This window comes from Lolium perenne, chromosome 2, assembly GCF_019359855.2.
Source record: "Lolium perenne isolate Kyuss_39 chromosome 2, Kyuss_2.0, whole genome shotgun sequence".
Lineage (NCBI taxonomy): Eukaryota > Viridiplantae > Streptophyta > Magnoliopsida > Poales > Poaceae > Lolium > Lolium perenne.
This window is the reverse complement of record NC_067245.2, coordinates 126,768,317-126,782,193: the sequence shown is the minus strand read 5'-3', so window position 1 is coordinate 126,782,193 and position 13,877 is coordinate 126,768,317. Positions and strand designations below refer to the sequence as shown.

Here is a 13,877-nt window from a genome sequence, read left to right as displayed (position 1 = left end):
TTCTCAATAAGTTTTGTGCTCTTAATGGCAAAATTGAAGATTTTCATGAAGTTAGAGCGAGCAAGTTTTTTCTTAGGAAGAGCATGATAAACCGACTTTCCCAACTTGTTTAAGGAAGCAACATTAAGTCCTTCCATATCATCATCCTCATCATCACTAGATAGATAGGGTTCCAAGGAATGAGATACCTTAGAAGCCTTAGCCATAAGGCAAGTGTAGGAACCGTGCAATGATGAAGAAGATGAATTCCTTGAAGCTCCATCCAATATCTTATCTTGGCCCATAGTATCTTTGGTTTCCTCTACATTGTTAGCACAAATACTATAGGAGAGCAAAGTATCTTCATTATGGCAACAAGACAAGAGAAGCATATCATCATGGGATGAAGATATGCAAGGACTATCAACACTAGCATGTAAATCATTTATAGTGCTACAAGTGTTAAAGTCCAAAGATGAGACATTGCAATGGGATAGAGATGAAGAATCATCAAGGGAGCGCTCACCATCAACAATGCAATGTTCATCACCACTCACCATACCATTACCTTGTGTCTTACCACACGTTGGTGAAGTGGAAGGAGCGTGATCATCCTCAATGATCTTGGATCCACCATATGTATCTTGAAGCTTTGTCCAAACCTCATGAGCACTCCGGAAAGGCGCAATGGAGGAAATCACTACATGACTCACAACACGGCAAAGGACTTTAGTAGCTTGAGCATCTAGATAAGAGTTTTTCTTCTCCTCAAAAGTTGGATTTTGTGGATCCTTGGGAGGAGAAAAACCCATATCAAGAATTCGCTCCACATGTGGGTGCATGTCCCTAAAATAATCAAGCATGTAGAATTTCCAAGCATCATAATTAGTGCCATCAAATGTAAAGGGAGAAATGTGCACTAATCCTCTAGCCGACGTCATACTCTCTAGGCGGTGAAGCCCAACAAGATAAGAGAGCCCTAGCTCTGATACCAATTGAATGTTCGAGGACATCGCCTAGAGGGGGGGTGAATAGGCGGTGTGGCAAGTTTTAGCCTTTTTCCAATTTTAGCGCAACGGAAGGTAAATGTGATAGCTTTGGCAAAGGTGATGTTCCTACAATGATACTAGGACATGTGCAACAAGTAAAGGAATCAACAAGATAGTAAGAGTAAGGTGCGAGATAACCGGAGGACGCGGAGGCGAGTCGAGGTTTGTTTACCGCAGTTCCTTCCACAACAGGAAGTACGTCTGTGTTGAGGAGGTGCTAGTCTCACACAAGAGACTAGACGGCCACACCACGAAGGAAGGCCTCACCTTCTTCCTCGAGAGAGCTCCACGGAGGTGCTCTCCCTCTTCCACTAAGGCACCGGTCGAGGCGGTGATTCCTTCACAAGGTTGGGGCGAGCTTCACACACACAAGGATGCTCCCAACACCCTATGGAGCTAGTACATCACCAAGCTAGCCTCCATAGCTGCACATCTCCAATGCTCCACCATAGGAACCCATCCAATGCTCCACACAAGGAACCCTTCCAATGCTCCACCAAAGGAACGCTACCAATGCCCCACGGAGGAACCCGTCCAATGCCCCACAAAGGAACCCTTCCAATGCTCCACAAGAGGAACTCTTCCAATGCTCCACTAAGGAACCCTATCACCAAGATCCACTAAGGAAGAACACAAACACCCTACGAGATCGGAACCCCAGAGAGAGCACAACCCATGCACCTAATGCAATGGCTAAGAACACCACTAGGATGCCCAAGTTCTTCTCTCCCAAATTCTAACAAAGCTAGAAGAAGCAATTGGGGGAATAAGGGAGGAAGAACAAAGGAGGAGAAACACCAAGAAACTCCAAGATCTAGATCTAGCAAGATCCTCTCACTTAGAGGAGGATTCAATTGGTGAAGCTCTAGATCTAGATCTCCTCTCTCCTTTCCCCCAAAAATATGCAACAAATAGTGGGGGGGGGGGGGGGTCAAGAGGAGGAAGAACAAAAGAGGAGAAACACCAAGAAACTCCAAGATCTAGATCTAGCAAGATCCTCTCACTTAGAGGAGGATTCAATTGGTGAAGCTCTAGATCTAGATCTCCTCTCTCCTTTCCCCCAAAAATATGCAACAAATAGTGGGGGGATCAAGAGGAGGAAGAAAGAACCCAAGGTCAACAATGGAGGAGAGAGAGTGGAGGTGCAGGGTTGGTTGGGTCGGAGGTGGAAGAGAGATATATATAGGGGACCCAGAAATATAGCTTTTGGGGCTGAAAAACGGTCAGATCCACGCCCAAAGCGGTACTACCGCTTGTCGAAGCGGTACTACCGCTCGCGCGCGAACTACGCAGAAAACGGTCAGAAATCGGCCCAAATCGGCCCAAAGCGGTACCACAAGCGGTACTACCGCTCGAGCGGTACTACCGGGTCGGTACCGGGTCAATACCGGACCAGATGCATTGTCTCGCAGAGACCAAACCGGTACCTGAGCGGTACCTGACCGGTACTACCGCCCGTCCCCTTTTTTCTTTAAACTGCGATACGAAAACGGCAATATCTCGGGCTTGGAAACTCCGATTGACGTGAAACCAATTTTGCCGGAAAGAGGACGACGAGAGCTACCACTACACAAGGTGAAAACATGCAAAAGAGTGAGTGATGATTTTCTCATGGTCATAGAGGTGTAACCTCTCAATATGGTATATCAGGAAAATCATCACCCTTGCACATGCAACATGCAATGCATCCGGAATCCGTTTCCGATGAGATAGAGCTTGTCATGAGAATGAACACAAGCTCTAACTCATCTCATGGATAAGAACCAAGAAGAACTAAGAAACACGATGCAATGCATGCTAGGTTTGAGCTCTCTCCGATGATGTGACTCACTATCCTATCGAGCACAAACCTAGTCCTTGCGCGTTCTTCTTGAGTCGGTAAGCTCCATCTTCATACTCTTCATGATTGTCCATGCCACCGTCTTCCTTCATCTTGTACGCACGCCACCGTCGTCATCCATCTTCTACCCCGTCTTCTCTCTTCATCTTCTACGCCGTCTTCTCTCTTCATCTTCAACACGGTCTTTGTCTCTCTTCGGCACCATCTTCATCATTGTACTCCGTCTTCTCCATCTTACAACCTTGAGTCCAACACATAGCTATGGACTTGACCTAAGATCAATTCTCAATGCAACCGTTAGTCCATAGGGATTGTTATCAATTACCAAAACCACACATGGGGTAAAGGACTTGTTCTTACAACCGCTGCTGCTAAATGGGACCCGCATGTCATCCTCTATGTACAATAAAGTTTCTTTTCTTGGATTATCTTTGGCTCCTGATATTTTGTCACTTGCCTTTTTCTTTCGATCTCATGCCGCCTTTGAAACGTTGAGTAAGCTGCTGGCTCATGGGTCCCGCATGTCATCCTCTAGGAACAATAAAAGTTTCCTTTCTTGGAGTTATTTTTGACCCCAAATTTCTGGCTATTTGCCTTTTTCTTTTGATCTCCTGCCCCCTATGAAACGATGAGGACGTTATTGGCAGGTCAGTCCCACATGTCATCCTCTATGAACAATAAAAGTTTCCTTTGATGGATTTATTTTGAACCCCTAATTAATTTCTGGATTTTTCCTTTTTTTTTCTTTTGATCCTCTGCCGCTTGGAATCGTTGAGGATGCTGCTGCCTCATGGGTCCCGCATGTCATCCTCTCAGAACGGTAAATGTTTATTTTCTTGGATTTTGTTTACCAAATGATTTTTGGCTTATTTTTTCTTTCGATCTCCTGCCGCCTTTAAAACGTTGAGGACGCTGCTGGCTCACGGGTCCCACATGTCAGCCTCTATGAACAATAAACGCTGAGGATGCTGCTGCCTCATAGGTCCCGCATGTCATCCTCTCAGAACAAAGATGTTTCTGTTCTTGGATTTTTTTTACCAACAGATTTTTGGTTTATTTTTTCTTTCCATCCCCTACCGCCTTTAAAACGTTGATGACGCTGCTGGCTCATGGGTCCCCGATGTCAGCCTCCCCGTACAAGAAACATGTTATATCTTGATTATTTTGCAGACAATAAACAGTGTATTTCGCTCTGAGCTATTGCAAACAGATAAATTAAATCTTTATTTTTGCATAAACAAACTTATATGCTGAATCTCCTTGTTTTTTGTTTTTGCGAAGCATAGGACTTTCCTATTTTTTTAGAAAAATCCGAACTTTTCTGTTTTGGAGTCGGCTGAAATTGTACGAGTCAAAAGGCCCAGCAGGATAGTTCGAAGGTCCAGATGTCCAGATGCAGCCCAATTGAAATCTTTCTTTTCTTGGATTTTTTTCACCCCCTTATTTCTGGCTACTTCATTTTTCTTTTGGTCCTGTGCCGCCTTGGAAACGTTGAGACTGCTGCTGCAAAATGGGACCCGCATGTCATCCTCTATGTACAATAAAGTTTCTTTTCTTGGATTATTTTTTGCTCCTGATATTTGGTCACTTGCCTTTTTCTTTCGATCTCATGCCGACTTTGAAACGTTGAGGAAGCTGCTGGCTCATGGGTCCCGCATGTCATCCTCTATGAACAATAAAAGTTTACTTTGTTGGATTTATTTTTTACCCCTAATTTCTGGCTATTCGCCTTTTTCTTTTGATCCTCTGCCCCCTTTGAAACGATGATGACGCAGCTGGTAGGTCGGTCAGCCAAAATAGAAATTAAGTTTTTTTCTAAAACGGAAATGCAAATGAAGATGAACACAGACATTAGTTATCATAATAGTTGATCATACATACATACTTGCTAAGAGCAAAAGCTTGCCAGAGTTTTACCACCCATACAATTAATTAGCAGTTCAGATAAGATAACCTTACTAGCAGAATGCCCGTGCTTCGCTACGGAGAAAACAATAGTTAATATCTTTCAGACGTATCTAAGGGCAGTAAAAGTTACCTCGACGTGCAGTGTACAATTTATGCACACACAAGCAAAGGACCTTTGGCTCTAGAGCATTGTTGCCTGTAGCCTGTAGGTCATCTATCTATTGCAACTATATATTGGTGTTTTAGAAAGGCTCAGGCTTGAATCATAAGGGAAAGGGAGAGAAACGTAGAGAAGAGAGATATATCAGGGCATTAGGTAAATTTATACCTAGGCATGAGAAAAAATCATAAGCCCTTCAAAATTGTCATGGTGATGCCAATGTATAATGGGTGCCAGCCTTCCCCATAAAACTCATAACGAACATGCGGTGAATGAGATTTTTCAAAGCATCAGAATTTCATAATGGAGTTTGATGTTAATACTTATCGGTGTCAACAATAAGATTTAACATAATATCTAACTTGGATGAAAAATAAGCTCACTTTAATCTCTATTATTTTGGACAGAGAAAAATGAGAGTATCTAGTATGTGACCCAAAAAAATTCTCATGATTCATTTAAATGATGAGAAAATTGTAATCAGATTTAAATTGGGTGCAGAACCATGAATCAACAGACAAATTCCATGTACAACAATTATAAAACGCCTGCTACGGACATGATGATTTTCTAAAGTGCTCTTATCAATTCAGTATGAGCAAGATGCATTTTGTACCAACGAGGGCATGATGAATCAGAAGCAATAGCCTTTTGCATGAATGTCTATACGTGATTTTCCATTACACAGAATGATATGAAGAATTTCAAAATATGTATTGATATTTAATTGGTCAATCTAATGGCACACAAAATTATAAATATATTGAACAAAATTATGAATATTCTGAATGTTACTGGATAAAAGCAAGTTGAACAATAAAAATGATCAAACTGATCCTGTACTGGATCATGCGCAATTTCCTAAATATAGCTAAACTTTGAGTTTCACGCCACTAAACTTTAACAGGTCCACTCATCTACCAAGTACAACACCTTGGTTATGAAGCTGCAAAACAATGAGAAATTAATCTCATGACATGTCGCTTAAAGCCTGTGAATCAGCTAAGAAGCTGGACAACGTAGCCGAAGTAGAGTTGGACGCCTTTGTTGGTTCCGGCCGTCCGAACACTACAATCCCTTGAGCTATTGAAGAAATACTGGAGACACCACGTCTGGGATCGCCTCGCTCACATGAATAGAACTAAAGAGTAAAGGGATAGCTGCATAGGATGGACGTGACGACGATGTGGAAGAGAAGCAGAGATCCGATGGCGTCGCTCTCGCGGAGTCGCCGCACGACCTCCACCTGCTCGGTCGGGAGGTTGAGGCCGAGCACGCATCAATGAGGAGGTGGCGGTGGAGCAAGGATACTCGAAGGCGCCGCTCTTGTGGAGCCGTCGTGTAAGCCCCAGGAGTAGGAAAAATCTAGAGCGCGCAGGTAAGAGGGGTTTATGTGCATGAGGTCACTACAAAGGACCATGAGGTCGCCTCGCATTCCCAAGCATATGGGTAGGCCAAGCAACAGCTCGACACGCCCATGCACACAACACACACCTCAAAGGCTCACGATAGGCTTTCCAAGTCTGAGTGCTTCACCTTCCTGTGCACTTCACACATACACACACTGTGCACAGGATACGAGGGTAGAATACAGCTTGAATATCACAACATGACTATGTATGACACAAAAGATGGAAATAAGGTTCATATATATAGCAACGCTCTAATGAGCAAGATCCAAATGACACTCAGAGGACACATGTCCCAACATTACATCATACATAAGATAGCCAAATAGTCTGGGTACAGTCAAGATCCAAATTGGACTAAGAGTCCTGAAGATAATCAAGCGGTGTTTCCATAACCAACAAGCCACAGGCTGCTGCCTTAGGAACGATCCTGCTATGCAACGAAGTCATCGTCCGTGAAATCGACAAAGTAGCCACCTGCGTACAGCTCATCATCTGTCGTACCTATTTGTCGAAAAGCGGGTTCCGGAAAAAGAGGGAGAAAAACGAGGGTAAGTACCAATGGCACGTACTTGCGAGACAAGACCAGCTATGCTTGCTGGTGGGCGGTGTAAACTTCGCCCGGCTATATGTGGAGTTTAGCGGCAGCAAGGCACTAACCAATAGAGACACGCTACAACTTCCGTCTAATAGAGAAGGTGAGAGAGCGCATATTCTAGCAGTTCTATACTCTGCAAACAACAACCCAGCCAGTGCGATCCCCCTTAGCCAAGAGGTACTAACAAGGCACTCACACAGTTGACAATTTTATATCCATTCCATTATAATAGGGCTAACTTACTACGCAAGTAATTAGCAAGTTATTAGCGACAACTTTAGGTGTAAGTTGTTCTATGATCGAGTTAAACAGCTCCAAGTCGTCCATAACCGCGGACACGGCTTATCGATAAGATTTAACCTGCAGGGGTGCACCAATGTTACCATACACGCATGCTCGAACCCGCATAGCAAGTGCGGAGTCTCACAACAAGACCGTTCCCAGATCAACAAGAATGCCTAGGGGGGCCACCCGACTAAGCTACCCGAAACGAAGTTCGGCCGTACTCCGATGCGGACTCAGGGTTTGCGACGGCGGCTAGGCGTGCGAACCACACGCTTTCGCTAAACGTCCCGCGGGGTACAGTACAGAAATAAACACCCGAAGGCAACAGGAAGTAAACACCCGAAGGCAACAGTAAGTAAACACCCGAAGGCAACAGTAAGTAAAGCATGGCATACATGGCATACATGGCATAGGCAAATAAAACCAAGGTTGTGGCCCCCTTTTCAACAGACTTGAGAAATGGTAATGGGTGATGGGGGGTCCCGATAAAACCTCCCACGAGTGGTTAGCGCGCTCAGTCTTAGAAACAGATAACAAGAACTCGGGTCCTAGGGGACACAAGCGAGACAAAAATCCGATGCTTTCGCAAAGGGGCTCACCGATGCCTCTGCATATTATATCCCTTAGCAATTTTAAGTTGTAGCAAAAGTTATCATCATCATTTTGAAAAGGTGGTACATGTGTCAACATCCCAACAAGATATCCCGAACATTTCGAGATATCAACAGAAAACCCTAAACTCGCCTACGACTCGCAAAGCTGGCAAACAACAAACAAAAGGTAGGGCGAGGAGGTGTATCTCGGACATATAGGTAACAGGTGCATAGGACACATGACACAACAGAATCGCAGGATAGCAATAGATCAAAAGAGCATGTAAATGTAAAATAGGTGAAGGGGTGGGCTCGCCTGTCAGATCAGAGGTAGAAGCACCGACACGATCCTCCAGGGGGAACTTGTACTCCTGCTCGTACTGCTCTGCGTCGGCGTCTACTCGAGAAGAACCAAAAGCACATACAAGAAAGTATAGCTCAAATCAATACAAGTATGCAAGGCGCAATATGATGCATGAGGTGCAAGGGTTTCATACATAGCAAGATTAAGTGGGGTGTTCGGATATAGCAAGAAATAGTGGAACACCCTCACATAGCATTTAGTTCTTGTTGCAATTTTAATTTGGCCGAACCAGGGATGATGCCAATGATGCATGAAAAGTTAATATTTGGACTTCTCATGTTTCGCTGATGCATTTAGATATAAAGATTGTCCGATTTGGAGTTGTAGAAAGAAAGTTATGATTTATGCAATATTCATCAATTTTAGTTCAGATTTGAAAAGTGACCCAATTTTAGTTGTTCAAAAGTTGAAACAAAGTTCATGGTTGGATAGAGCATGAAAAGCTGATCAATGTGGATATCTCATTTGTCAAATTTGGATTTGTAGAAGTGTAGTTTTAAATACTTTGAAAAGTATCCAGATTTCAAAATTTTCAGAAAACAAACAAAAGAAACAATATGATGCATGAGGTGCAAGGGTTTCATACATAGCAAGATTAAGTGGGGTGTTCGGATATAGCAAGAAATAGTGGAACATCCTCACATAGCATTTAGTTCTTGTTGCAATTTTAATTTGGCCGAACCAGGGATGATGCCAATGATGCATGAAAAGTTAATATTTGGACTTCTCATGTTTCGCTGATGCATTTAGATATAAAGATTGTCCGATTTGGAGTTGTAGAAAGAAAGTTATGATTTATGCAATATTCATCAATTTTAGTTCAGATTTGAAAAGTGACCCAATTTTAGTTGTTCAAAAGTTGAAACAAAGTTCATGGTTGGATAGAGCATGAAAAGCTGATCAATGTGGATATCTCATTTGTCAAATTTGGATTTGTAGAAGTGTAGTTTTAAATACTTTGAAAAGTATCCAGATTTCAAAATTTTCAGAAAACAAACAAAAGAAACAAAAAGAGTTTTGGTTTAACTCGCCCAAGGGGATTCGAACCCAGGGCTGCGCGCGTGAGGGAGGCACGGTGGTAGCCAGTGTGCTGCTGCTCGAGTTTTGTATGAATACAGGGTTCAGCAAAGGTAAAGCGTAGGCCAGGTTTAACTGAAGAAACGACACTGCTGACTGAAAACGTGACACTGCAGTGTTCTGTAGACAGTTTCTTGCACGCTTTTTTTAGTGTCGAGAACTCGAGATCTGGGCATGCAACGGAGATGATCTCGACGGGTTAAGAACGACGGAGGTGCCAGGATTCGTTTGGAGGTGGTAGGTTTCGAAGAGAAGCACGGTGGTGGCTACGGTGAACTTGGAAAAACGTGACAGCGTCACAGAGGAAACAGCGAAAACAGATGACACGTTTTCGGACCAACGTTTGATCGATGATGGCGACGAATCCACGCATCTTCTTGGAGAAGTTCCAACAGCAAAGATGTAGATCTAGGTCGTGGCTTTACAACGGTGCAAAGATCTCGCGTAGAGGTGGAGTGGTTCGCCGTCGGGAAGCTTCGGAAGATAGGCACCGTGACAGATATAAACATCTACTTTTTCTCTCGATTTCAATCAACCTCGCTCGATCTCTGCAGATCTGACTCGATGCAAGGTTGCTGAGGCATGCAGGGTGAGGGGAGGAGGTGTGCTCACCCTGGTGATTGCTGAGGGCGAGGAAGAAGCGGCGGAGACGGACGGCGACGAGGAAGAAGAAGGGTGGCCGGGGCAGATGGTGAGGAGGCGTGCAGATCTTGGCGCTCCAGCCTCCGTGATGCAGACGTCGAGGAAGACGAGCTCACCGTGGTCCCATTCCCATGCTCAGGTCGGCTCGCCGGCGTCCATGGCGGCAGCGACGGACGGTAGACAGCGGCGGTGTTTTCTCACAGGAGGGTTTTGTCCAGGGAAGAAAGGGAGGTGGCGGCGGCTTGGAGAGGAGAAGCTAGCTAGGGTTTTGGGAGGAGCTGCTGTGCTGCTTATAAAAGGAAGAGGAGGACCGAGCGATGGAGAAGGAGGCGACGTGGAGGAGCAGCGCTCGCCATTGCCCGATATGGTGTCTTTGTCGACGTGGAAAGGTGGAGAGGAGAGGGTCCTCGTACCCATACGATCGATAGGGGTTGGGCCAGAAGTGGGCTTCGGTGGGAGAATTAGAAAAAGAGAGATGGGTTGCTGTGGGCTCTGGCTGGGTAGGTTAGATAGGGTTTAGCTAGACAGGGTTTTTCTTTTCTCTTTATTTCTTCTTTTGAATTTCTGTTTTTATCTTGTTTTTCAAAACTCAAACTGTTTTGGAATTGAACAGCAGATGTTGTTTGAGAAAAAGAAAGAGGGGAAAGAGTATGAGGAGATTCCACCATATCACATATGATGGTAACAGAAAATTAAAAGAAGGGTTGCACATAGGGTTTGAAAAGAAGAGATGGTTTGAGGTGACACCAAATTATAGAAAAATTTGGCATGACCTATGTGTATAAGGTTAAAGAGGGAGAAAGATGGAGTATGCCTTTCTTGGAACATCACAAGAGGAGGGGATGAACCAAGAAGAAGAAGGAGGGAACTACAAGCAACAAAGAAAAACCAAAGGCAAATGCAATTTAGTAAAACCAAAGGTGGTGATATGCATGAATGCAACATGATGGCATGAACAAAAATGCAAGAAAAGGTAAAAGGGATCTAGGTATTACTCTTGGGATGTTACAAACGCCCCCCCTTGAAGGAATCGCGCCCCGAGATTCTCAGGAGGAAGAGAAAAAGGCCGGGTACTCGGAACAGAGTTGATCTTCCCGCTCCCAAGTTGCTTCTTTATCGGAATGGTGCGACCACTGCACCTTGAGGAACTTGACAGATTTGTTGCGAGTACGACGTTCAGCTTCATCAAGAATCCGAACGGGATGCTCTTTGTATGAGAGATTTTCTTTGAGGTCAATGGACTCGTGATCAACTGCACGGCCCGGATCTTTGAAGCACTTCTTGAGCTGTGACACGTGGAAGACATCGTGCACTTTTGAGAGCTTCTCAGGGAGTTCAAGGAGGTAAGCGACTTCACCACGCTTTGCTAGAACTTTGAAAGGACCAATGTATCTTGGCGCCAGCTTGCCTTTGATACCGAAGCGATGAGTGCCCCTCATAGGAGTAACACGAAGGTAGGCTTGATCACCAGGATGATATAACATATCACGGTGCTTGCTATCATAATAGCTTTTCTGCCGAGATTGTGCTATCTTCAGATTGTCACGAATGATTCGCACCTTTTCTTCAGCCTCGTTGATGACATCTGGGCCAAAGATTTGCCTTTCACCAGCTTTCTGCACTGGCTCAGAGGTGTTCTGCATTTGCGACCATAGAGAGCTTCGAAGGGTGCCATGCCCAAACTGGCTTGATAGCTGTTGTTTTAAGAGAACTCCGCGAATGGAAGGCATTCTTCCCATTTCATGCCGAAGGAGATAACACAGGCACGGAGCATGTCCTCGAGAATCTGATTGACTCTTTCGACTTGCCCACTCGTTTGAGGATGATAAGCTGTGCTGAAGAGCAGATTAGTTCCCATTGCTTTCTGAAAGCTTGCCCAAAACTTGGAAGTGAAGATGCTTCCGCGATCAGAGCTTATTTCCAAGGGAACACCATGAAGAGAAACAATCTTTGCAGTGTGGAGCTCAGCCAACTGACTAGCAGATATTGTCTCTTTAACAGGAAGAAAGTGAGCAACCTTGGAAAGACGGTCGATCACCACGAAGATAGCATCATTGCCTTTCCGAGACTTTGGAAAACCAGTCACAAAGTCCATCTCAATCTTATCCCATTTCCACTCAGGAATTTTCAGGGGTTGGAGGACACCGGCAGGTCTCTGATGTTCTTCTTTGACACGGCGACAGACATCACATTATGAGACATAGCGAGCAACATCCCTTTTCATCCTAGTCCACCAATAGGTAGACTTGATATCGAGATACATCTTTGTGCTGCCAGGATGGATAGAAAGAGGAGTGTCGTGAGCTTCTTTGAGAATGAGGTTTCTCAGGTCTGGATCGTTCGGAACAACAAAACGACCTTGGAAGAAGAGAGTTCCTTGATCATCGAGAGAGAAAGACCTATACTTGGGCTTGTGCATATTCTCTTTGATATTCTTGCTGCAAATATCTCGCAACTGTCCTTTTCAGATCTTATCTTCAAGAGTTTGCGTGATCACCAAGTTTGCAAGGTAGCCTTGGGGAACAAGCTCAAGATTCAATTTCCTGAATTCTTCATAAAGAGCAGGTTGACTTTCTTGAATCATGAGGTTGTTGCAATAGGACTTGCGACTAAGGGCGTCAGCCATGACATTAGCTTTGCCTGGAGTGTAGCTGATAGAGAGATCAAAGTCCTATATGGTTTCCATCCATCTCGTTTGACGGAGGTTCAAGTTGGGTTGGGTGAAGATGTATTTGAGACTCTTGTGGTCGGTGAAGATCTCACATTTGTTGCCCAACAAGTATTGGCGCCATGTTATTAAAGCATGTAACACGGCTGCAAGCTCGAGATCATGTGTGGGATAGTTGAGTTCATGCTTTTTCAACTGACGAGAAGAATACGCCACAACTTGACGTTCTTGCATGAGGACAGCACCTAAACCATGAAGAGAGACATCACAGAATATCTGGAAAGGTTTAGAAGTATCCGGAAGAACAAGGACAGGTGTGGAAGTGAGCTTCTGCTTGAGGAGATCAAAGATTTCTTGGCATTGAGGAGACCAAAGGAACTTCTTGTCTTTCTTGAGGAGATCGGTAAGAGGCTTGGCGATCTTGGAGAAATTTTCAACAAAGCGGCGGCAGTAACTTGCCAAACCGAGGAAACTTCTCACTTGCTTGACATTCTTCGGAGGAAGCCATTCAACGATTGCCTTGACGGTTTCAGGATTGACAGCAATGCCTTTTCCCGAAATGACATGGCCAAGATAGACGACTTGAGGAAGCCAAAATTCACATTTGGAGAACTTGGCATAGAGACGGTGTTCACGAAGCTTCAGGAGGATGAGGCAAAGATGCTCTTCATGCTCCTCATTGGACTTGGACTAGACAAGGATATCATCAAGATAGACTACCACAAACTTGTCGAGGTACTCCATGAAAATGTAGTTCATCAACCGAGAGGAAGTGGCAGGAGCATTAGTGAGGCCAAAGTGTAGGATAACGTTGCATAGAAAACAAAAATTTTCCTACCGCGAACACGCAATCCAAGCCAAGATGCAATCTAGAAGACGGTAGCAACGAGGGGGTATCGAGTCTCACCCTTGAAGAGATTCCAAAGCCTACAAGATGAGGCTCTTGTTGCTGCGGTAGACGATCACTTGCCGCTTGCAAAAGCGCGTAGAAGATCTTGATCACGATCGGTTCCGGCGCCACGAACGGGCAGCACCTCCGTACTCGGTCACACGTTCGGTTGTTGATGAAGACGACGTCCACCTCCCCGTTCCAGCGGGCAGCGGAAGTAGTAGCTCCTCTTGAATCCGACAGCACGACGGCGTGGTGTCGGTGGCGGTGTAGAAGTCCGGCGGAGCTTCGCTAAGCTACGCGGGCAATATGGAGTGGAGGAGCAAAGCTAGGGTTTGGGAGGGGGTGGCCGGCCACTCAAGGGGGGCGGCCAGCTTATGGTCTTGGGGTGGTCGGCCCCCTCCCTTGGCCCCTCA

At 44.9% G+C, this 13,877-nt stretch overlaps 1 protein-coding gene across 1 annotated transcript; it reads right to left on the bottom strand.

The window, feature by feature from the left end:
* Positions 1–10,950: 10,950 nt before the first annotated feature.
* Positions 10,951–11,547, bottom strand: LOC139835597 (uncharacterized). The gene has a single exon (XM_071825459.1). It carries the CDS (start codon positions 11,545–11,547, stop codon positions 10,951–10,953), a length of 597 nt encoding a protein of 198 aa, XP_071681560.1.
* Positions 11,548–13,877: the final 2,330 nt, after the last annotated feature.